Consider the following 25,463-nt stretch of genomic DNA (forward strand, 5'->3'; position numbering starts at 1 on the left):
AATCCTGACTGGAAACTCAGGATTTTCAATTTTTAACTTCAAATGGAAAGCAGCATAAAGCCCCAGTGACCTCCATGTTTTGGAGTCTTTTTTATATCTCACCTGTTTGTGCAAGGAGCCCATTATACTCGCCATTCTCACTCTCATGAATGCTGTTGCTGCTTTGATGGAGTTTCAGCCAGTCATGCACCTCTCAGATTTGGTGTCTGCGCACAGGTGAGGACACAACAGTATGATCAAGTTGTTTTTTCTCAGCGTAGAAGCTCAGAGGTTCACAGATTATACAGAGGGCGATGTTTCAAGATGTAAAGATAACTGGCTGCTCCAATGTGAATGCCAGCCATATGCTATGATACTGTATAATATATTGTGACACATATTTGGTGCTCAACTGAACTGTCAGAAGTATAAAAATATTTAGATATGGAATATAGAGGTTGGGACTTGCAGTGTTTATGCAAAGTTTTATCATGATTGGTTTACTCGTCTAGAGTGATAGAGAACACACACATGCTCTACGATCATAGTATGAACAGCACTGAGCTGCTGGCATTTGGATGATTAACTGCTCATTAACAAATATCTAAACAGGTGTGCCTAATAAAATGGTTGGTGCATGCAAATCTCACCCTTTATTTAGTGACAAATGATAATCGTGACAACAGATTTCAAATAATAATGAGAAATGACTACTTCTTTTTCTCACATTACTGTATTTTATTTTGAAGGAAGACTTGCTGTTGTCTGTAACTGCACTGTTACATGTCCAAAAAACATGATACAACAGTAGAGACAGGTGGTTTATGTGCTCTGGGACAAAGAAAATAAATCAATTAAAAAAAAATTCCAAACTACAACAAGCACACAGGAGGTGCAAGAAATCTAGAGTGCGTTTGCTCGTACAAATCAAACTGCAAAATTTCAGCTGAACACACGCAGTCACACCAGCTGTCCAAGCGGACACACTGAGGATCATTGAAAATAAGTTAGGATACACCCACCCTGAGAATGTCTTTCTGCTGTGATCTTTTCCCATTGTTAGCAGGGTTTTAATCGAGGTCAACTTTGTCTTTTAGTTGCACATAAGCAGTGAGACACTCCTTTAATCCTTTGCAAAGCAGTTTTGAAAGCCCACATCATGGGTCACAATAATAATGACAAACCACTTTAGACAGCTTATGGATGCTGACATTGAAAAGGACTCACTGAGACCGAGTAATACTTCACGCATTTCACTCTCACACACACACACACACAAAAGAATGTGGAAGCACACTAACATGTCTGGTATCGGATGAGTACACGTTATATAGTGCATTTCTGTCTGTGTTGTACAGTTGAAGCAGAAAAATGTAGGAGCAAAAATATCTTAGAAACTTTTTGCAAGCATTGGCAAAAATATGAGAACGACTTGCACCATGAAAAGGCTGATTTGAGCTCCATTAGCTTCTACAAACAGGTTCAAGCCTTCAGTTTTTCATATCATTTCTAAACTATGTAAATATCCTGTACTTGCTACATTTTAAATGTTACATATCTGTAGCTCTTCCCTATTTTTTTGACACAATGATACAGTGTTGCAAAATTTACACATGGTCATAGTTCCAAATAGCACACACACAAAAAAAGCAAGCTTCCAGAAAGTGGCTAAACAGAAGAAAGTGGAGTTTTAGGGAGGGGAGACCCTTAAAGAAACTGGTCAGTACTGAAACATGTGCAATGTGAAAATTTAACTACTTTCTGGTTATTATGGTTAGATTTTATTTTTAAATAAATGGCACTGACCACAGCAGAAACACGCAAATTCAGATTTCAGGATGGAGTTCTCCTGTCAGCATTTTGGTTAAGCACGCGTATAATTTACATACAGCACAAGTCCAGTATTTCTAGTCAGCCAGTGTAAAAAAGGCACATTATCACTGCATAACAGAACAAAACCAGTAAAGGAGGAACAGGGTCAGAGGTCAAACATTAGTGATGGGATTTCCGGCTCTTTTTAGAGAGCCGCCTCTTTCAGCTCCCAACCGGCTCTTCAGGTTGTTTTGTTACTTTAATTAATTTATTATTAACAATAATATAAAATTATGCACAAAAGGAATTACTAATGTAAAAAAAAAAAAAAGTGTTTTTATTTATATATGTTTATATATAAATATATGCGGTGGCCCCTAGAGACAAAACACGTACAAACTCCAAAACACATTTCTGGCATGAACTGAACTTCCAAAACAGAGCTACCTAGATCACTTAAATTACACAATTGAAAGCATGTGTGTATTGTTTGTGTATTTATACACAAGCACTCATATATATTCAAATAATAAAAAAAAGAAAAAAAGTTAATTTACCTGTTACTACCACACACCAAATCAGGTCGTTGGTACTTGCTGGCTTGTGTAGCCACTAGGTAACAAAGCTCAACACTGAGCCTAGCATTCTGGAGCACTTCTGTTGTGTTTTGTACGTGCTTCTTTTAACTATATAAATGTTCAGCTTTTTCCTTTTAAACCAATTTAAAAGTGAAACAACACAAAACACTGGAAACCACAACACAATTAAATATAAATAAAAATAAGATGCATATTCTCTGTCTTATGGGCTTGCATGAATAAACTTTCTGAATCCTTTATCATCCGCAACAGAAAATAGTTGTGTGACAAATAGTTCTAATGTGACGATGTTGTCCCTGACTCTCTTTCTCTCTCTCTCTCCCTCCCGCTCTGTTCCTGTGCTACTGCGAGTGTAACTACCGCCCCTCCCCCCTCTGCCCAGCGTAAAGCACAAGGCTCGCGTGCGAGTGAAGCGGAAAAAAGTGTGAGAGAGAGGGTGAGAGAGAAAAAAAACCCCACGGCTCGCAATAAGGAGCCAGCTCGCGTCGTTCAAGTCAAAGATCCGGCTCTAAGAGCCATTTCGTTCGCGACCGACACATCACTATCAAACATCACTTCCCAAATCCCAGACATTTCCAAGACAACAGGAAGTCAGGTGGAATCAAACCAGCAGTCACTGAGACAACATCTGGAGTTTTATCAATCCACACTGAAATCAATTATAGAATTCTTTAATTCAGACTAATCACTGGTTAAATTGGATACAATAATATCAGGATGAATTGTTTCTATATGCAGACAGCAGTCAGAGGTAAACTGCAGTTAAACACCTGACAAATGTCATTTTTGAGCTACTTCTGCACTCATCTACATTTTGTTCAGTCCTTCCAAACTGAAGCCAGTTCTTATCATGCCCCAAAGGATGGGATACTTTTAAGAATAAAGACATTTTCTGATGTTGGCTCTGGTTAGAGAGTGATGGAATTGACACCGACTCAGCAACCTATACTGATAAAGAAGATTTAAAGTATTTAACTAGTACTGATCTACTGGCTCACAAGAGAAACCATAACAGCAACTAAAAACTCCAAGTTGGTGATGGCCAATAGAAAAATGGGAGTAAGTAGCATTAATATGATGATTTTCGTCTTTTCAGAATTGTTACACCCATTAAAACCAAATCTGTTCGGCTTTATAGCTTAAAGCTGTACGAGCCTTTAAAACCTTTAACAGATGTGAGGATATCTCGTGTTGATCACTTAGTTTTTCCTTCTTACTTTCCTCATCTTTAAAGAGATTAGGTTTAGCTTCAGTTTCAGGTGTACAGATACAGACAATGTCATTTTCCCCCTCTTTTCCAGATGTTTTTAAGCTTGATGATGTTGGTGGCTGTTATTCAATTTGTGAAAACAGTACTGCTACTATAAATACCAATAACATCTGTTCCCCCTTTGTTTTTCCTCATGGAGGGTTCATGAGCAGCCTCACTGATATAGTGTCACAATTTTATGGTAACGTCTTCCTTGTTAAGCTACAATTTTAAGTCACATTTCTGACTGGTCTCTTCATTACATTCATTTTACTTTATTTGAAAAGAAAAAAAAAAAAAATGCAGCTACTATTTCATCTCCTGGTCACGTCACTGGGCCAATCGCTCTCAAAATAAATAGCTGCACACAACCCCTAACTCACAGGCTGGACCTTTACCAATACGGACAGCTCAAGATGTGAACAGTTCGATTATCCCTCATCGCTTTTTGACTTGTTTTGGTTTCCGTTTTTCCCCTCAGCAGGAAAAGAGAAGCAACATATTTTTCTAGCTTGCTTATGACACTCACAGGGTCAGTGTGTGACTGTAGTTTCCCAGCTTCACTGGGGTTCATTTATGAAATTAGAGCAGATGAAGGATCATCACTCATCATTCCTTCATTTAGTTTTATTTAATTTAAATATAAACCTCTTTTTCTCTCTTAAGCCCGCCAGTACCCTCCTATCACGCAGGATCCAACCTCCTCCAATCAAATTGCAGGAGTTACAGCAGGATGGGAGGGGCTAACACCTGGGGAGACAATGGCGTGAAGCAGCAGGTGAGATGAAGGGCGAAGGAAATGGCCAGACGGCCCAGAACCCTTTGGGTGCGTGTTGTGTCATCATGGCCGACTGTTAGTCATTTAGCACCAGCGAAGAGGCAAGAAAACGGGGTCTCTGATGGAAGTTTGCAGGGGCAAAGCAAATGGAATGTGAGTAAGGGGAAATGCAGTTTTTAGTGCAATTTTTCCTGTCATGTGATGTCCCAGTTCTCTAATCTACACAAGCTTTGACCAAATGGTATCTGTTGACGGTTTAACCTCTCTGGTGAAATAAAATGATGAATTTAAGTAGCATAAAGAGGTTTTGAAAGGCAGATATTAGTCCCATCTAAAGACCAAAACCTAAAGTAACTGTGAGAATACATTTGCAGAAACCATTTGGTCCTTTCTTGGTGGCATTTCCTGGTTAACTGACACTCTTGTTGGAGAGGTGGTGTGGGCTTGTGCGTTTGAATGAAGCTTTTTAGAAGAAGGCCTCGAGCTCCTCCACAGGTAGCCCTGCTGCATCAGAATGTGTGTCTTGAGTTTCTATGAGAGCTTCTGGTTGGCGAAGAAGGATTTCGCCTCTCCGCAGGTGGGGTTGGTGCACAGCGGACAGCGCAGGGTCAGTTGACGGGAACATGGCTCGTTGGACTTCAAGTGGGACTGGACCAGGTCTGCCAAGGCCTGAACGAGATAAATGAATACCAGCAGTCAGACAAGTATGTTCAAACTCTGCCTCACAGATTAGGGCTCAATATAACCAGTAAACAGATGGCTGGAGTCAGCATTTTAATTTTAAAGGCTAAAAGAAAGTAGGCCATCTTAAGTATAACTTCTACATTGGGCACATATCTGCAAACCTTTCTGAAACCCTATGCTGTAACTAATGCTGTAACCCGGCAAAGCAAATATATATTAAGCTTTAAAAGGCATAAAGAACACAGCACCGAAGCAATGGTGGTGGTTACTATAATCAGAATTGAAACCTTTGTGGGTAAAAAGCCAATAAGAATCCTTTTCACTGTGTTTGTTTTAAACACAGGATTGTACAGCATACATCTTTAATGTCTTAGAAAGACATTAAATAGAAAATAAATAGACAAACAAGAACTTTTAATCCTTTTCTTTAATCCACAGGCTCAAATATACATGTACACTTAAATCTTTTAATGTGGTGCTATAGGTTCTGCAATATTTCAAGTTGATAAGGTCAAGGCATATTAACTTCCCGTTAATAGGCCTGGAATAAAGAAGGAGGAGGACTACCTCCAAAATTGTCAAATCAGTAAGACAGTAGAACTTTGGACACAAGTGGTTGGTCCAATAAGACAATGATCAAAAACGCATATCAAAACTAGTTTTAAAATAGCAGGCAAACATTAAGCCTTTGGAATAGCCTTTCCGAATCTCCGACCTCAACCGTATTGAAAAATTTGTGGATTATGCTTAAAGCCAGATCTGCACCAGGAGACCAAGTTAAATAAGCTACCAATTCTGCCAAGACAAAGGGTATCCATCAACAAGCCTCTGGCAGGATATTTGACCAAAAGCAACTGGCAGAGCTGCTACCTGCATACATAATTAATGTGTGTTTGAAACTGAGAAAAAACAATAAATGAATGAAGTTGTGTACCAACTTGTAGTGTTTTTTTTTAAATAAATAGTCATTAAAGATGTATGCTGTACAATTATTTCACTCTGGAAAAACAACAGCTCAAAGATATCATTAAAAGCACAGAATTACCACAACATTCATGCCCACGATGAGTGGATGGAAATGTCTGACCACATCTGTGAGCAAATGAACATTTACTCAACAAGGTTACAAACACAGTGAACATGAACTACAACTTCAGCTAATGCACTAGACTGGAGCGAGTGCACCTATTGGTGGGCGTTACAATAGTCACATGATAGTTCATTCAACTGCTGAAGTGCAAATTTTGTCTTAAGACCCCCTTATACCAAACATACAGGATGACAGGAGCGCTCCAAAACTTTACCTGAACTGTTGTAATTTTAGTCTTACAGGTGACATTTTTTGCAACTCTGAAATTGCTTTAAAAAGTTGTTAGGTGTAGTAATTTGGAGGGGAACTTATATTTCTTTTTAAAAATGAAGCTTCAACACCAGCCAGAGTGTGCAGTAAAAATCCTGATGAATGCATTTTTCTTTATTTTCTAGCTGCTGCTACTTGCAGACGGCAGCAGCTAACTGAGAAACTAAAAACCACACCAAGGAAACCATCCTTCAGTAACTACCAACTAATCATCCTCTGGATATTGATTCACACACACACACACACACACACGCACGCACACAGACACACAGACACACTTGGCAAGGGGTCTCTGAGCACGGCGGGCCTGACCAGCCAGCCAGCCGGGCGGTTCAGTTCTACTGTAGTCAGCTCTAAAGGTTCCCATTGATCTGCCCCTTTCCTTTAATAAACCCTGTGCACACGCACACACAAACACACATGATACAGCTGGAGGAGTTGCCTGTTGTGAGAAAGGTTTCAGGGTTGAGGATGAAGGGAAAGAGGGAGGTGAGAGAGGAAAGGAAGGAGGGATGGAAGGAAAAATAGTGACAATGGAGAAGGAAAGAGATAAAGGATAGAACGAAGGACACAAGGAGGCATTCACTCATTCATTCACCATCTCATGGCTACAGCTACTTCACAGGACCATCTCTTCTTTTGACCCCCTTACAGATTTCATACCTAAATATGGTTTTATGGGTCTTGCCTGCAAAGTCAAACGAAACAGCCGCTTGTTTTATGTAAATGTATGAAATTTGGCTCACATGTGTGTCATCCCAAAAGGTATAAAAACACCTATGAGAGCCATACCCTGAACACAACAGGAAGGTCCCCATTTTTAATTTACAATGCGACTTTGGTCCAGTTTTAGCCATTTCCAGGCAGTGTACTTTAATGAATTCTTTTTTGCGTTTTTGCTAAAGAGCGTTTCCATGGTGCCAGGGCAAATTTCAATGATTCGTCATGAAACAGTAAAACACAAAAAGTTGCTGCAGCTCAAAACCTGGATCGCCCAATCTGCCCCAAAATTCATGTGACAGAAGTCCTGCCTTGGAACACATGTACATGATAATCTTTACTTAGAGCACCACCTAGTGGGAATGGAAAATGACAGGTTTCATCATTTTATGCAGTTCACCTAGAAGGTTAAAATCACATCCACCTCATTCAGATTCAGAAGATTTACTGTGAAAACTAACTTCTTACATATGTTATGCGGTAAAAAGCGCTATGGTGCCAACGAAAAGGTTTCACCTACGACAGGAAAGAAATGTCATATGACATGAACATGCCCCACGGGAACATTGCAGCATACCTCAACTTTATCTTTGCTCGTTTCTTCTTCTACTGTACATATACTGTTGTCATTTACTTTACTCGTCCTTTCTGCTGGCATTAGTAGAGAAAAAGGTTTGATGACAGAGCTGTAAGTTTGCAAGTTTGAAAAGAAATCTGAATATTTTACAGTCTGGGAACATGAGTGAAAATTTATCTACCAACTGAAAACTCACACTTATTCTTTTGTATATGGGGTTGAACATTTTTCCACATTTATTTGCACCTTTTAATAATTACCCATTGTATAAATCAGTCTTCATATTGTTTTACGAATATATATGCAAGCTGGATCTGCATTCTTTCCAATGACCAGCAGAGGGCAACTCCTTTGGTTATAAAATAGAGCCGCAACTACATAGAAGTCATTGGGAAAAACAACCCTACTTCTCACTTGATCTGTGACCTCAGTGAAGAGTTTCTTGATGGGTTTATTGTCCAAGTTGCTCATTTTAACTGTTATTTGATTGATGATGATGCTCATTTTGTCAGTTATGATCATATTCTGATATTATCTGTTATTAGACTCAATTGGTTTCTCTCAAAATGTAAAAGAACCCACCCACCACTTTAATCACACTCTAGATCTTGTTTTAACATATGGCATAGAAACTGAACATTTAACAGTGTTTCCTGAAAACCCTCTCCTGTCTGATCATTTCTTGATAACATTTACATTTACAATAATTGATTACACAGCAGTGGAGAGTAGACTTTATCAAAGTAGATGTCTTTCTGAAAGCGCTGTAACTAAGTTTAAGAATATAATCCAGCCACTGTTATCATTGTCAATGCCCTGTACCAACACAGAGCAGAGCAGCTATCTGAACGCTACCCCAACAGAGGTCGATTATCTTGTTAATAATTTCACCTCCTCACTACGTACGACTCTGGATACTGTAGCTCCAGTGAAAACTAAGGTCTCTAATCAGAAGTACCTGACTCCGTGGTATAATTCTCAAACACGTACCCTAAAGCAGATGACTCGTAATCTGGAGAGGAAATGGCGTGTCACAAATTTAGAGGATCATCATTTAGCCTGGAGAAATAGTTTGTTGCTTTATAAGAAAGCCCTCCGCAAAGCCAGAACAGCTTACTACTCATCACTGATTGAAGAAAATAAGAACAACCCCAGGTTTCTCTTCAGCACTGTAGCCAGGCTGACAAAAAGTCAGAGCTCTTTTGAGCCAACAATCCCTTTAATGTTAACCTGTAATGACTTCATGAACTTCTTCACAAATAAATTTTTTATCATTAGAGAAAAAATTACCAATAATCATCCCACAGATGTAATATTATCTACAGCTACTCTTAGTACCATTGATGTTAAGTTAGACTCTTTTTTTCCAATCGATCTTTCTGAGTTAACTTCAATAATTACTTCCTCCAAACCATCAACGTGTCTTTTAGACCTCATTCCTACAAAACTGCTCAAAGAAGTCCTACCATTGATTAATTCTTCGATCTTAAATATGATCAACCTATCTCTAATAATCGGCTATGTACCACAGGCTTTCAAGGTGGCTGCAGTTAAACCTTTACTCAAAAAGCCATCTCTAGACCCAGCAGTCTTAGCTAATTATAGGCCAATCTCCAACCTTCCTTTCATATCAAAAATCCTTGAAAGAGTAGTTGTCAAACAGCTAACAGATCATCTGCAGAGAAATGGTTTATTTGAAGAGTTTCAGTCAGGTTTCAGAGTTCATCACAGCACAGAAACAGCTTTAGTGAAGGTTACAAATGATCTTCTTATGGCCTCTGACAGTGGACTCATCTCTGTGCTTGTCCTGCTAGACCTCAGTGCAGCATTCGATACTGTTGACCATAATATCCTATTAGAGCGATTAGAACATGCTGTAGGTATTACAGGTACTGTGCTGCAGTGGTTTGTATCATATCTATCTAAGACTCCAATTTGTGCATGTAAATGGAGAGTCCTCTTCACACACTGAGGTTAATTATGGAGTTCCACAGGGTTCAGTGCTAGGACCAATTCTGTTTACATTACATGCTTCCCTTAGGCAGCATCATTAGAAGACATAGCATACATTTTCACTGCTATGCAGATGACACCCAGCTCTATCTGTCCATGAAGCCAGATAACACACACACCAATTAGTTAAACTGCAGGAATGTCTTAAAGACATAAAGACCTGGATGGCCGCTAACTTTCTGCTTCTTAATTCAGATAAAACTGAGGTTATTGTACTCGGCGCTGAAAAGCTTAGAAATATGGTATCTAACCAGATTCTTACTCTGGATGGCATTACCTTGGCCTCCAGTAACACTGTGAGGAACCTTGGAGTCATTTTTGACCAGGATATGTCCTTCAACGCACATATTAAACAAATATGCAAGACTGCGTTCTTCCATTTGCGCAACATCTCTAAAATTAGAAATATCCTGTCTCAGACTGACGCTGAAAAACTAGTTCATGCATTTATTACTTCCAGGCTGGACTACTGCAATTCATTATTATCAGGATGTCCAAAAAACTCACTGAAAAGCCTTCAGCTTATCCAAAATGCTGCAGCAAGAGTACTGACAGGGACTAGAAAGAGAGAGCATATTTCTCCTGTTTTGGCTTCCCTTCATTGGCTTCCTGTTAAATCCAGAATTGAATTCAAAATCCTGCTCCTCACATACAAGGTCTTAAATAATCAGGCCCCATCTTATCTTAATGACCTTGTAGTACCATATCACCCTATTAGAGCACTTTGCTCTCGCTCTGCAGGCCTACTTGTTGCTCCTAGAGTATTTAAAAGTAGAATGGGAGGGAGAGCCTTCAGTTTTCAGGCCCCTCTTCTGTGGAACCAGCTTCCAGTTTGGATTCGGGAGACAGACACTATCTCTACTTTTAAGATTAGGCTTAAAACTTTCCTTTTTGCTAAAGCATATAGTTAGGGCTGGACCAGGTGACCCTGAACCCTCCCTTAGTTATGCTGCAATAGACGTAGGCTGCCGGGGGATTCCCATGATGCATTGAGTTTTTCCTTTCCAGTCACCTTTCTCACTCACTATGTATTAATAGACCTCTCTGCATTGAATCATATCTGTTATTAACCTCTGTCTCTCTTCCACAGCATGTCTTTTATCCTGTCTGCCTTCTCTCACCCCAACCGGTCGCAGCAGATGGCCGCCCCTCCCTGAGCCTGGTTCTGCCGGAGGTTTCTTCCTGTTAAAAGGGAGTTTTTCCTTCCCACTGTCGCCAAAGTGCTTGCTCATAGGGGGTCATATGATTGTTGGGTTTTTCTCTGTATCTATGAAGCGCCTTGAGGAGACTTTTGTTGTGATTTGGCGCTATATAAATAAAATTGAATTGAATTATTTGAAGTAAAAAGGACTGTATAAAGGGCACTCTGTGGTTAACAACTCAGTTTCTGAGATATATGCAACACTTACATATGATATTAGAGCCAAAATGCTCAACGCAAGGGATCAAAACATGACTTTAAAAACCAGCGTGGCACTTCATGTTAGGCATCTGCATTTCTTTTAAAGAAAATCTTTGTTCTGCATACATGGGTCAGGTTAGTGTGTGACAGGTACCTTCATAAAGAGAGGGTTCCCATTCAATGACTCGGCCCTCCTGATGTTCTCCACCCCACACTGGAAAGAAAAATAACAACACATAACAAATGTGCATAACATCTTAGAAAACTGCAAAATTAGGGGACAAACCCTCCCCCCCCCCTTTTCCTCATTCCTTGGCTCCTGTCTGAGTGTGGAGTCAGAACACCAAAGAGTCTCTTGATTGTGGACTTAAAAGGTCAGCATTTGCTGCTTTACTCCATTTTATAGCTTTATGCAGTCATTCGTTTGGCTTTTGAGCTTTGGAAACTCAATAGACCCAAAGAGAAGATGCAGTCAATGCCACAGCTCATATGTGATTCACGGCCACAACACATCAATTAAAATGACCGTGATGATATTCTCCAGCCCACTGGGAAAAACTGGAACTGCACATATCTACCAACAATTTATACTCGCACAGAAAAAAGATAGTAAATGCTCAGTTAATGCGACAGTCTTGTTTTGGAGTAAATAAATCCAAACACAAGGAATTTAATACATCAGGTGTGTAGAGGTGTTATACATTTTTGGTGGGGTACGTTTTTTTTTTAGCATTTCAGACCTCAAAAGTTAGGATGGAAGACAGATGTGTTTCTTCAGGTTCAAATTTAGAAACGATTTCGATGGTTCCTCATGGGTATAAGCATGTGTATCTTTATGGCACCAGTCACATTGATTGGTGGCCATTTTACTGGTGCCTTCAGACAGACAGAGGGCACTGGGCTGCTGAAAACAAACCTCACACACATACATACACTTTAGCTAACCAAAACAACCAGTACAAAGGCTTTAGCCCTAATTGTAGATCACAAATGCATAAATACGTTTCCCCTATTTAATGAATCTTTCTAAGGACTTTAGAGAAAGAGCAGGTCTGTGTAATTGACTTTCTGCCTGCTTCAGTTTATTTCTTCAAAGGCTGCTGCAGATTTATTCTGTTCTTTTAAATCAGTATTTATGTACCGGTTAATTTTTACATAAAACTGAGGAAATGTATATAAACACGGCTTTTTTCCCCTCTCACCTCCTCTCCCAGCACTTGTTTGTACTCGATGTCCAGCTCGTGTAAGGTCTCTATGTGGTCCGAAGTGAAGGCAATGGGCACCAGCAGCAGGTTCTTCTTCCCTCGCTCACACAGACCTTTGATCACCTCGTCTGTCTGGGGACCGAGCCACGGCATGGGCCCCACCTGAGAGATCACACACAGGACATGGCTGACTTAAGTTCTATAGATGGATGACATGTCCAAGGTCGTTTCAGGTGTTCCTGGTTCAGTGAGGACGTAAACGACCCCGTGACCTTTCTTGAAATCCCATTAAATATAAAATATATATAAATAAAACTGATACTACGATCTTCCTGCAGGAAGGCTATCTCTGGTACCCTGTGTTACTGTATGTACCACATACTGTGCATTTTCACACATGTTGGGTTATTCATTCTGCCCTACACGTAGCCAGTGACAGCTCAGAGTCCTCTTCCTCTGTGAAATTTTTATCATTTGTGAATTATGTAAGTTGCCAGGCCCTGTGACCTGAGCACTGAGGAGCTTTGAGGGCTTCTACTCTGAAATAGCAAAAATATTAGTCAGACAAGTGGCTCCATCTTGTGGCAACACAAAACATAAAAGCAGGCCAGCCAGGTCTAAATAATATTAATAGTTTAGCTGCATGTAAGTATAATAAGAAGGTAAAGCTGGATTGGAAGAATCTGTCTGCAGAACTAAAGAAAAACTGAACATATTTGCCAGGAATGTGAGCACTGCCCAAATCTATTCTTACCTACAGTAACCAGATGGGCTCCTGCTCATGTAGGAAGTAAAGCATTTTGTCACCGATGGTCGCTAGGGGACAGTCTAGGCTTCAGTTGCCTAGGTGACATTGAGTATTTCCCATAGAAAATCCCTAAAAACTTTTAGGCGAATGGAGCGACTACCTATGAGAGCAAAGGATGCTCTTATCTGTATTTTGATGGTGTGGTAAATAAAATAGAGGGTTACCTAGGCAACTGGAGTCTGGAACGTCCCTTAGCAACAACCAGGCAGCTGCAAAGTTGTGTTGATGCCCCCCTTACTTGGAACCTGCCCACTCTGCATCACTAGTGGTCACTTAATCCATCATTACTCAGTCGCTGAATGTCACAGACTTTCTTTGGCCTGTGGTGACCATGTCGCTAGGTGCGTTTTGTCTTTTTAAAGTCAGGCTCAGGGTGAAATAATGCCAAAAAATAAATAAATAAACAAAACAAACAAAAAAGAGAATTTTGACAATGAAAGTTGTGTGAGAAACAGCAAAGCATAAGCTCCTCAATATGGTTTAAATTTACTAAGCATTACAAACTGATGTGTGATCAGTGTTGAGTATGCAGCATTACCTGATTATTACAGCACACTGTCACCACTAGGTGGTGCTGCTGGTTTATTCAATTACATAGTGAGTGATGTTTACTCACCCTGGACTGCCACACCAGTCTGTAGGGGTTACAGTGACCCAGTCTTTCCATGACCCTCTGAACTGTGGCTCCCACCTCCTGAGGATACGGGTCACCTCTGTTTACAACCTGCAGCACAGGGCACACAACAGCACGGCGCTAAGCAACATTAACACATTAAGCAGTTCCTGAATAATGTGCTGGAAGAAAGTACTTCAGCTGGACAAAAACCTTCTGTTGCCTAATGGCGTGGTTCAAAGAAAGCTAACAAGGCACGAGGAAATCAGATCTCTCATCTGAGAAGCTTGGCCTATCACAGATCACAGAGTTTGGGACTTTCCTGGATTTAAAGTGTGAGTAGTTACACTGAACTGCTGGTGACATGTTGGATATAGATGCCAAAGATGTGCTATCAAACTAACAAATTAAGCAGCAGAAAACAGTTTTATAGGCTTCCTAACAGCAAAGACAAACTGAATTTGCACTGATTTATGTTGAGATATTTCAGGTTTTTCATCTGTTTTGATGAACCGTCAGGTAACAAATCGAAATAGTTTTTAAAGTGTACTCCTTTACACGAAAAGAAAATGAAGATGAAGTGGGTTTTGCTTTCTACAGATAAATATACGATAGTTCTACTCCATTGTGAAAGGAAATGCCTATACTGAGAAATTTCAGTAAATTTTAGTAGTAATTTGTGGAAAGCACATCCGTCTTTATAAGAGTGTCAGTACCAGTATCATCTGATCAGTGTCATCAGTAATAAGGACCAGACCCCACTCTGGTTTCATTCGTTCCTTTCCAAGAGTCAGTCCCCAGAAACTGTGACAGTAAATGCCAAACTTTACAGTCTGGTGACAAAAACCTGTTCTCATTTTTATAATCCACCCATTCAAATCTATTAACGTTTAAAATTTGGGGAGATGGGTGTGATACAGACAGCTGCTGCAAGCTGGAGTGACTTCACTCGATTTTATGACCCTTTTAAGCCTTTTACTTGAATTATCTGAGAAATATAATGAGTGTTATGCAGTACAGAGCTTAGAGAAGTCTGTGGTCCAGTTCTGATGAGTGAAACTTGAGTATTTTATTAGCATGTTACTTTGAGGGCTAGAGCAGTACTGATAGTACTTGTCAGTAGTAGTTTTTCATACTTACAGCCATGGGGAGCGAGTGTGCCGAGAACAGAATGACAACATCATCTCTCTTATCTTCTGGAAACTTCAGCAGTTCATTTCTGATATGTTCTGCAAAACACTGGACACAGACACACACACTTATGGTGTATTATAAACACAGCTAGTGAAATTTACCTCAGCTGATAAAACACGGTCAGGACCAAAAGCTGCCATGATCACCCACCACAGCTGCTTTCTGGTCATTTAGCTGCGTGGTGACTTACTGGCTGACTCTGTTTTCTTACACACTATATTACCAAAAGCATTCACTCACCCAATCAAATATACCAATCTCTCCCACTGCCACGGGTGTATTTATTAAAAAAAAAGAAAAAAAGCACCCCTGGGCATGCAGACTGCTTCTACAAACATCTGTGAAAGAATGGGTCGCTCTCAGGAGCTCAGTCAATTCCTTTCTGCACAGAGTCCTGACCTCAAACCCTCTAGGATGAATTAGAGCAGAGAGCCGGCCTTCTCGCCCAACCCAACATCAGTGTCTGACCTCACATGTGCACATGTGGAAGAATGGTCAAAAACTCTCATAAACACTCCCAAACCTTATGGAAAGCTTTCCCAGGAGAGCTGAAGCTTTTACAAACGGTGGGTCAAAAATCATATTAAGCCCTATAGATTAAGAATGGGATGTTACTCAAGTTCATATGGATGTGAAGGCAGATGAGTGAATACTTTTGGCAGAATTGTGTACATCAGTACTAGTTTTGTTTTACTTTGCATGTGTGTACACACATGTTTAGACATCTTTGTGAGGACAGAAATTGGCCTCCACTGTACCAAATGCCCGTCCCAACAAGTTTGAAGGCAGTTTTGGAGCTTAAAATGTGGTTGTAGTGTCAGGGTTAGAATGAGCCTAATCATAACCTAAGGGGTAAGCGGCTAAGGAAAGCATTATGCCAATTCGATGTCCTCACTAAGATATGAAAATGAGTGCGTGTGTGTCTCTAACCTCCACCAACAGAGGGTGTGTGGGCCAACGGTCGATGACACTCCAGCGCATTTTCGGCCTGTCAGCTCTGTTGCTGTAGTAACGGTAGATGGCGTTCAGACTGCTGCCTGTGAGCAAAAGAAGAAAACACATTGAGAAATACTTCATTACACAGGAATAAAACCTCTCTGCTGCTGCCAATCACTAATCAATAAATTTCCTCAAAGTTTCTTCCTCAGATGCATATTTTGTAACCCAAAAACAGTCTGTGGGCACCGATTCATGGATGGATTGTGGGTTTGAAGAGTGCGCCTGCCTCACGTGGGAACTGGGTGTTCTTGGAACAGTCTGAGAACATGCGTGTGGTTTAGTCTGGAGAGAACAGAGTGTATTTATCAGGAGCTCGCAGAGCAGACAGCACCCTGGGTGTGGCGGCATTAACGGACACAAACGTCTGAGTAATCTTCTGATTGTTCCTTTTACATGTTCTCTATATTTAACAGACATCATTTCCTGCTTGTGTCACCTGTGGTGGAGCAGCTGTACTGAGGATACTGCGTGAAGGCCACAGCTCTCTCCACTCCCTCTTTCTCCATCTCCTCAATGGCTTCCTCCGTCAGCGGGTGAACGTACCGGAAGCCGATGTAGAACTTGTGAGGAGCTGCGCAGAGAGAAGACACAGCCAATAACCAGACAGCACGGGAGAAACTCACTGGCAACATTACAGTTTGAATATACAGGATGTGCGGTTTAATTGAAATCTTCAAATAAAAATAATATTTCAGGAGCTTAAAGGGAGGTTTTTATGAAGATTATCGTGCTTTTAGACGAAATTCTAACAGATCTGGTCAGCTTTCAGATTGCTGCTGTGTTATCAGTGAGGTGTGCTGCAGGCGTGTGCTGCAGGCGTGTGAGGAGACACTCCTTCGCTGTCTTACTATCTCCATTTCACACACATTTTGCCAACAACAGCCAAGCAAACCATAATCTCAATAAAAGCACACAAACTGCCTCCAAACATGACTTTAACTCCATGTAAGCTGTCAGATTTGAGGAGGAGTGGAGGCCTCTGTGAGGCATTCTCACCCGTCTCAGGGCTCATCTCGTCCAGCAGCTTCACCATGCCCTCCCCCTGCATGGACGTCCAGTGTTTGATGGGCGAGCCTCCTCCGATCTTGCTGTACTGCTCCTGGATCTTCGGTGTGCGCCGCTTGGCGATGAATGGGCCGAGTTTACTGCAGAGCGGGAGGCAGATCGCACAGCTGCAGTTACACAACTCACACTTAATGCATCACAGATTTAATACAGTGAATTATTGTGCAGCAACGAAGAAGAAAAGCAAATGACCTGTAACAGCACTATAACGTGTGATTTCTGGAGCTTTAAAGGGTCAAGGTTCATTATTAACATTGTCAGTAAGATGTGCAGTTTCCATGGACACGGAGGTGAGATTCATGTCCACAAGCGTCACCAAACACCAGACAATAAATCTAGTTTAGAGTTTCCAGCATGGACTTTCTGCAGCGAGAAGCAAGAAGCACTAACGTTTGCACCGTTTTTGTGTCATTCCTGTGTCATTGTGGGTTTTAATCCCTTATTTATCCTCACCCTGTTTGTTTCCCACCCCAGGGAAACCTGTCAGACAACTCTGCTCAAAATGGCCAGAAGCAGGAAAGGTAAAGTGACCACCAAGTACACAATGATGGCAGGAATTTATTATTTTAACATTTCTATTGTCAGGTCTAGTTGGATTCATCCTGTTACATCATGAAATGCTGTTGTAGTCCAACGAGCAGATGCTGCATGGATGAACAAACAGACCTTACTGAGCACTGGTGCAGGGTTACAAGGAGTTTGTGCCGTCATATTTGAGCATTTTAAATGCCAAACAATAAAACAAAAACACAACGGTCTAAAATTATACAAAACATGCACAACATGACCCCCTAGCAGGTCAGTATTATTCTGTCCAGCTTCTGAGGATGGTTTGTCTCAGTGCTGGACAACATGGAGACGGGCACTCATGTTGTTTTCTTACACAGAGCAGAAATTACAATCATGACACTTAAAAAAGAAAAAAAAGGAGATTCTTCACACAAAGAGCTTCACTTCTGGGTGAAATAGAGGTTAAAGGGAGGGAGCTCTGCTCTGTGAGGTTATACTTAGACACAGCTGTCATTTGACCCCCTGCTAATGTTAGCATGCTGAAATGCTCACCATCCAGCATTTCAGCATGTTAGCATGAGGGGCGATCGTGGCTCAAAAGTTGGAAGTTCGCCTTGTAATCGGAAGGTTGCCGGTTCAAGCCCCGGCTTGGACAGTCTCAGTCGTTGTGTCCTTGGGCAAGACACTTCACCTGTTGCCTACTGGTGGTGGTCAGAGGGTCCAGCAGCCTCGCCTCTGTCAGTGCACCCCAGGGTGGCTGTGGCTACAATGTAGCTTGCCATCACCAGTGTGTGAATGTGTGTGTGAATGGGTGGATGACTGGTTGTGCTTTGGGGTCCTTAGGGACTAGTAAAACACTATACAAATACAGGCCATTTACCATCCTAACCCGGCATGTTAGCAGCAAACAAAGAGGAGCAGTGGCTGATGGGAATCTCTCTGCTTTACAGTCAAACAGCTTCAAGTGTAAGAAAGGCTTAACCCCCGAGGTCAGCCGACTGACAGACAAACGCGATTAGTCATTTGTGTTTCAGTTACAGTTTGACTTTGACATTTCCTCTATTTTTTTTTTTAAATGTTCCAAAACTGCACAGAAAGTTGCATCATGTGCATTTATGTGCAGGGCAGCACGGTGGTGCAGTGGCCAACCCCGTCACCTCACAGCATGGGTCCTTCTGTATGGGTACCCCAGCTTCCTCCCACAGCCCAAAACCATGCACGAGGCCCTTCAGCAAACTGGTGAGCTTTCCACGGTGTACCCCGCATCTTATCCTGTGACAGCCCCACCCCAAGACCCTGAACTGGATGCATTAAGCGAGTCTTAATTTCTGGAAAGCTCTTCACAGAGTGAACTCAGTTCAGATCAAACTGCTGGTTTGGAATGACGTCCTTGGTTAAGTCACAGGACACATTTGCACCCAAATATCCAGACGTTCGCTATAGCGCTTCATTCCCTCGGGGTCGGGACCGCCCAAGGTCTAAATAAAGTCAATAAGTGGCTCATAAAACATTCATATTGAGGTTGGAGCAATCTTTGAAGTCAAAGTGTGTGATCTTGGGTCAGTCACGCCTGCTTTAAAAAGGATCAGTGCTGCTAAAAACCACAAAGATTTTTCTTCTCAGTGGGACGTTATGAAACACGGACACAGCACAGAGCCGTCACCCAACAAACTTCCTCAAACCCCCCGCCCGCCCCCACTGTGTGCGCTTACATGTGTGTAAACTCAAAAATTAAGCAGTTGCTTTTAATTCATCACATATTTCATGTAACCAGGTTTGTTGAAACATAAATTCAATCTAAACAGAAAACATCTGGGGAGTTTCAGAAAAGCATGAGACATAACATAATCCACTAGATCCCCACAAAGCCCTGCTGAAATAATGATGACAGAGGACTGTTTGAAGGAAGGACCTCTTATCAGAGCTTTATATCCTGTTTACATCCTGTCCACCAGAGAGTTCACATTACGGGCTAAATGCATGGAGCGAGCGCCGGGAAAACAAGATCCCAGCTGTTAAACACCAACCACCTCAACTCTAAGGTCAGCCGTTTGCATCACTATATTTTGTGTTCACATTTGCAAATAACTCCTTGCATTTAAGGCAGCATGATCTCTGTGTGCGTACTTCTGTACTGGGAGTTTCATCAGGTCTGTGTCCATGAAGAGGCGCAGCAAGAAGTCGTGAACATCTTCTAGCTTCTCGGGTCCTCCCATGTTCAGCATCAGGATCCCCGTCTTTGGCTTCCTGCAGACAGGAGAGAGTCACGATCAATAATTCACATCTAACACCCCTAAAAGATGTGACACTGTGTAGAAACTGTGCACTAGGCCAAATCTAGGTCAGAAAATTATGGATGGAAGCCAGGGGGACTGGGAAGATATTTCAAGGGGGAGCTTCTGTTAGGTAAATTTAATCGTTTAAGAACAAAAGGCATAAATTATTGGAATAAATAATGAAAAGTTGAGCCAAACAGGATCTAAACCAGACTCGGTGCTTCAATGCATTTACACCTCACAAAGTACAAAGTCAGGTCATTCAGCAGTCTGTATTTTAATGTTAATCAATTGCAAATTAACAAATCTGATCTACAGTTAATAAAGGTCATTCATCTTTCTTTCCTCACACACAACAAGTTCTGATGTTTATGCCCACTTCTCATTAACAAAAATGCATTTTATGCTTTAATAAATGAAAGTCCAGTTATGAAAATTGGTAGTGAAGGGTAAACATTTCCCCTAACAGAAGAAAACCTGCTTGGAGGAGACGCCAATGTATTTTTTTTTATGCACAAAAAACTGCATAAAAGCATTTATGCTGCAGACCAATGTGGGCAAAGCTCAGCAGGAATTATCTGCCTGCTGCTTTTCCATCCTCTGACGCTACATCACTGCAGGCCTTACAGCCGTAGCAGCTCCAAGAAACATGTTTCACTGCTAAGGTTTTAAACCCTTCAGTGAGCTTTGAACTCCAATAATCTGCTGTCGCATTCATAAATATAGCTCAACTGTCAGTTCGAGGAGGACAGAATTTTATAAAGAGGCGTGAGGCGGGTCCTGTGTGAGAAGATGTCGACAAACTGGTGAAAACAGTCCCTGTCATTTCTAATGAACCCCAGCAGGTCAGACCAGGAGAAACGATTTCACAGAAGATGAAAGGAAATCCACCATTATTTGTTCTTTAATCATTACAGGACGTCTTCTCCACTCCTCACTCCTGACAGGCTTTCACCTTCTTTTAGACTCAAGATGCTTTGTGAAACGTGTTTTTTGTTTTTTTAGACAAGGTCAGGAATCTTTGTGTATACGGCCCTGCACACTGGTGTGGAGCGGTTTTATTAGACTTTGCTTCTGAAATAAAAGGAATAAATCAATCAATAGGAGAGCAGCTAAAGCAGCGTCATCAGACTAACGTCAGCAGTCTTCAGACACAGATGCTCAGCACAGGCTAGTGCTGTGTGATACTGAGAATTCTGGTATTGATCCAATGCCAAGTAAATACAGCAGCAGGATGAAAACACTCACACCGATACTTTTAATCTTTAAACGCAGCTTATAAAGGGGAGAGCGTGTCGTGATTGATCAGATCATCATCAGTTTACAAATTTAGAACACATTTTAACGACCACTAAATCACTGTGATTCTTAGTTTCCACAATAATTAGCCAACAGCAACAAAAACACACAAAATGGTTATAATTTTCAGACATAACATATTCTTATTTAATGTTTAAGGTAAAAACAATTTAGCACATTCAGTGGGCTTCAAACTGAACATAGATGATAGAAAGTATGAATCTATCGGGCTAGTATCGATCTTATACCAATACTTGGATCGATCCACCCACCTCTGGCACCGACTCTGTGTTTAGAGACCACTTTAGCCATTTACACCTATTTCATATTTTGTGTGTGTGTGTTTGTGGACGGGTATAAACATCTTTGTGGGGACCAAAAATTGGAAGTTTACTATACTTGTGGGGACTAGTGGTGTGCAGATCGATATTGAAATATCGATTCTTCTGATACCAGTCATTTATGTTCTAGAATCAATTCTCATATTAAAATATCGATATTTTAGTACTTTGGGGTAAATTTGTAGTTTTTCATTAACAGGAACAAAGTGGAAAGAAGAGTATCGTATCGAAGAGTACAGAATATCGGTATCGGATCAGTATCGTCGATACCACCCTGACTTTTACTTGGTATCGGATCGGAAAGGAAATCAGTGGTATCGCACATCACTAGTGGGGACCAACAGCCCTTGTGGTCCCGGTCCCCACAAGTTTGAAGGCATTTTTGAGACTCAAAATGTGGTTTTAGTGTCAGGGATACAATTAGGTTATGGTTAGGTTTAGGCAAAGGCTTAGGGGTAGGTATTCATTTTTGATATTTAGGGTAAGGATAAGCAGCTAGGGAAAGCATTATGTCAATTAGATGTCCTCGCTAAGACATGAAATCGAGTGTGGCGAGCGTGACCTGTTTTCCTGCGTCTCTGGAGTCTGGGCGTAGGCGGCGGCTGCAGCAGTGGAGCGTCGTCTCAAACTCAGACTCAAGCTGCTCCTGGCAACTGAAGAACAAGAAACCATGCGATTCATCGGAACGACAATTAGATGATTTTATTAGCTCAAGAATCAGTGAGTGAGTGTAAGGATCAGTTTGTAACGAGTGAAGAGTTCAACCATCAAAGTGAAGAGAAGGCAAATCTGTTGTTACATTAAACTCAAAAGTCTCTCTTCCAGAAAAATCACAGAGGTAACACAGCCAATGCTACTCTCCAAAGAAGTACTGTGAAAGTACAGTTAAAGTTTTAATAACAATCTTAATTTCTATTTTGCTTATGGATTAAAATAGTACATAATAATAATAACAATAATAATAATAATAATAATAATAATAACAACAACATTTTACCATTGCATTTTGGCTCCTTTTTAAATCTGTCATGGCTGCACTGGTTCAGGCTTTGTGCAGATAAATGGGCACTGATATGAGCATAGAAATGCAGATAAAATGTAAGCGCTCACACAAAATCACAGCTGGATTCAAGCTGAAGATTTTTTACTTAAAACTTGCTGGTCTTAACGTGTAATTTAATTGCCTTTTTTTAAATTTCATTGTCATTCTGGGCATTTTGGGGGTTTATTGAAAAACAAAATATTAAACACACAAAAAAAATAATGATAGATGTGTGTGTTTAAGTTATGGCCTTCATTCATTATCATATGTGCACATGCATGGTCTGAATCAGTTATAAATCTGTTCATAGAGTATGAATGAGGCCAATTTTGCCCCCACCTGGGATGAAACAGTCTATATAAATAAAGATTTGTTTGCTTCATCTCATCATGTTTGGACTGTTGTAATTTCCTAACCCACTCAGGCCTCAAACCCCAGCTGCTGGGCAAGAGTGAACTTAACACCAGCTTCCTGGCAGATACAGAGTTTACTTTAAACCTTTTTAAAGTACCCATATATCCTAACGTGGTCTCAGATTAGTGGATAGGTTACAGATTTATTCATGGATTATGAAGCTGAAGTCATGAATGAGCTTTTAAACTGTTATTGCCGTTTTAACTGCGTGCATTTTCTTCTTTAGATCGTTGCCCTTTTTTTCAAATATCCTGGAAAACACTTTGAAAATACTTCTTGAAAGCTGTCGTGGAAATAAAATGTATTATTCTAATAATAATGATAATAACTATACAGTCTAACCGATGCGTTCAGCCGGCTTCACTTTCATAACCGCTCCCAGCAGTACCGCGCCGCACCGCCAGGGGGCTCGCTGAGGTTACGCAAGTTCACAGAGCTGCAATTGTGTAACTTCCAGTCTTTCTTTCTTCCTCCCGGCGCTAAAACGCGAAGTGTACGCGCACACTGGCGATAGTTTCAGGCCACCTGACGCTCACCAAATGCAGCCTAGGCACGGGATAAATCCCTTATGTAACGCTCACGTTCGCACGGTAACCTAAAGGGACGCAGCTCTGCCGCGTCAAGCTTGTGGAAATGAGCCGCAGAAACACCAACGTTTACAAAATAAGAGCACAATCATGGTAACACATTCTGATAATTTTAGCCTTTCCACCTAAACGCATGGGTAATATACACAAAACCTGGGTTCGATGTATTCCAAGAAAGACGACGGTGATGGTAAAAAAAAAAAAAAAAGTCAGTAATATGGCAAAACAAAGGAGGTTGTTAAAAGCGAGGGGCATATCCGGCCAGGAAGTTGTTATGCTATCCCCTGAGCTAACTTTACATTTACAAAATATTGATGTCAATGTCAGAAGCGTGCTGTTGAGGTTCTGGCAAATAAAAATAAAATTATTCAGTGACCGTAAATTGTGTAAAATAAGCGCTGTGATGCTGTTTATGCCCTGACATAAAATCCTCAGAAAACCAGTAAAACTTGGAAGTTTTCTCTTCAGGCTAACTTGGCGGCGCAATCACACTCACATTGGATCAAACGACCGGCGCTGCCCAGGGCTGCCATCATGTTCGCTTTCACTGACGCAAAAAACGTCTCCGCGCCTGCTAAGATTAAGGCTGGATACTGGTACTCTCTGCTGCTGGATCCACAGTAACTCACGGTACTATCCAACACCACAGCCAGATTCCTTCAGCTACCGCCGGCTGCCTGTACGGACTTCCGTTAAGAGTTATAACAGCTAATGAAAAACAACTTCCGGTTTAGAGTTTCGAAACAAAATCTAACACGAGCTAAACGTTACAAAAACTGCATTGATGTAAATTTATCTTTTTCATTAGATTTCACTTGTATATCTTCTTAAAATATGTTTAAACGCTTTAAAAACTAAAATATGTGTCCTGGATAATTCCCTCATAAGAGGATGTCACTATTATATTTTTTAAGATTTAAGATATTTTTTAAGACAATCTAGAATAAAGACAATGAAACACAACATAAAATAAAATCAATCAAAACTAAAACTAAAACAAGAAAAACAGTGACACTGAAGCTTTTTACAGGTAAAATTGTAAATAAATACATAAATAAATAACAACAACATTTATAAAAGGAAGAAAAAAAGAAAAATACAAAGTCATACAAAAGAAAATTACACAAATTGTAGAAAACCATGTCAGTTCCAGCGATTAGTGAACTATTTTACTCTAATTACAACTATTTGGGATTTAAGAAGGTAAGTATACAAAAAATAATTGAATAAATTAAACTGAACATATATTTCACATTTCTCATTGTATTTATGACTGTAAAATATATATAGAAACGGATAGTAAGTTGCATTGTACAAGGCCTTTGCTCGATATCTATTTTGTTTTTGCTTTAAACTGAGAAAAAAAAAGAAAAAGAACACGTGCTTTTATTATAGAAATAGCTTGAGTCAATTTCCGGTCTGTTGCTTTGTTACCGTGGCGCGCTTAACGTAGAATCGTTATCTCAGTGTGGCGTCATCTTAACGTTAAAGGACCCCGCCCACGGCCGTGCTGGTCACGCCCACACGCGGCGTGTTAAGAGACATGTGTTAGGAGATAAAGTATCAGAGTTTAATCAGAGCTGGAAACTAGAAGAGAAACGTTAATTTAAACAGAAAAAGTGAAACACACAATGTGCTCTATAATTGTGACACACCTGATCACCTGACACCCCTCTGCATTTAATTATGAGTTATTCATAATTAACATTTCACATGTTCATTGACCTGCTGTGTATTTTATGCTGCACTTTCTGGTGCAAAAGTGGCCAAAGGCTTACAATGCTGATTATAAACAGCCTGTTACGACTGCTTTGCTCTGTCAGACCATGTGTTTTGATGGGTTTTTTTTTTAAAGCGTCTACAAATATTTGCCTAACAACCTCCCGGTAATCAAACTAATTAAATAAGGGATTAAAATGCTATAGAAGTGTGTTATA

At 40.6% G+C, this 25,463-nt stretch overlaps 1 protein-coding gene across 1 annotated transcript; it reads right to left on the reverse strand.

Annotated features, from left to right (window-relative positions):
- Positions 1-693: 693 nt before the first annotated feature.
- On the reverse strand, positions 694-24,229 carry fech (ferrochelatase). Its single transcript, XM_006782088.3, has 11 exons — positions 24,023-24,229; positions 22,046-22,136; positions 19,695-19,814; positions 16,989-17,137; positions 16,429-16,563; positions 15,924-16,030; positions 14,940-15,038; positions 13,803-13,910; positions 12,376-12,540; positions 11,328-11,387; positions 694-5,086 (listed from the first exon to the last, which is right to left on the reverse strand). Exons 1-11 carry the CDS (start codon positions 24,060-24,062, stop codon positions 4,949-4,951), a joined length of 1,212 nt encoding a protein of 403 aa, XP_006782151.1. The 5' UTR covers positions 24,063-24,229; the 3' UTR covers positions 694-4,948.
- Positions 24,230-25,463: the final 1,234 nt, after the last annotated feature.

This window comes from Neolamprologus brichardi, chromosome 7 (assembly GCF_056152115.1).
Source record: "Neolamprologus brichardi isolate AB-2024 chromosome 7, ASM5615211v1, whole genome shotgun sequence".
NCBI classification, from domain to species: domain Eukaryota; kingdom Metazoa; phylum Chordata; class Actinopteri; order Cichliformes; family Cichlidae; genus Neolamprologus; species Neolamprologus brichardi.

Excerpts from the sequence above, each read along its gene's own strand:
- fech (XM_006782088.3), bottom strand. The coding sequence starts at position 24,062 with ATGATGGCAGCCCTGGGCAGCGCCGGTCGTTTGATCCAAT. Across the intron at positions 13,911-14,939 it reads CACACTCGCTCCCCATGGCT|GTTGTAAACAGAGGTGACCC; the intron begins GTAAGTATGAAA and ends CCTGTGCTGCAG. Across the intron at positions 5,087-11,327 it reads GGAACCCTCTCTTTATGAAG|GCCTTGGCAGACCTGGTCCA; the intron begins GTACCTGTCACA and ends TATCTCGTTCAG.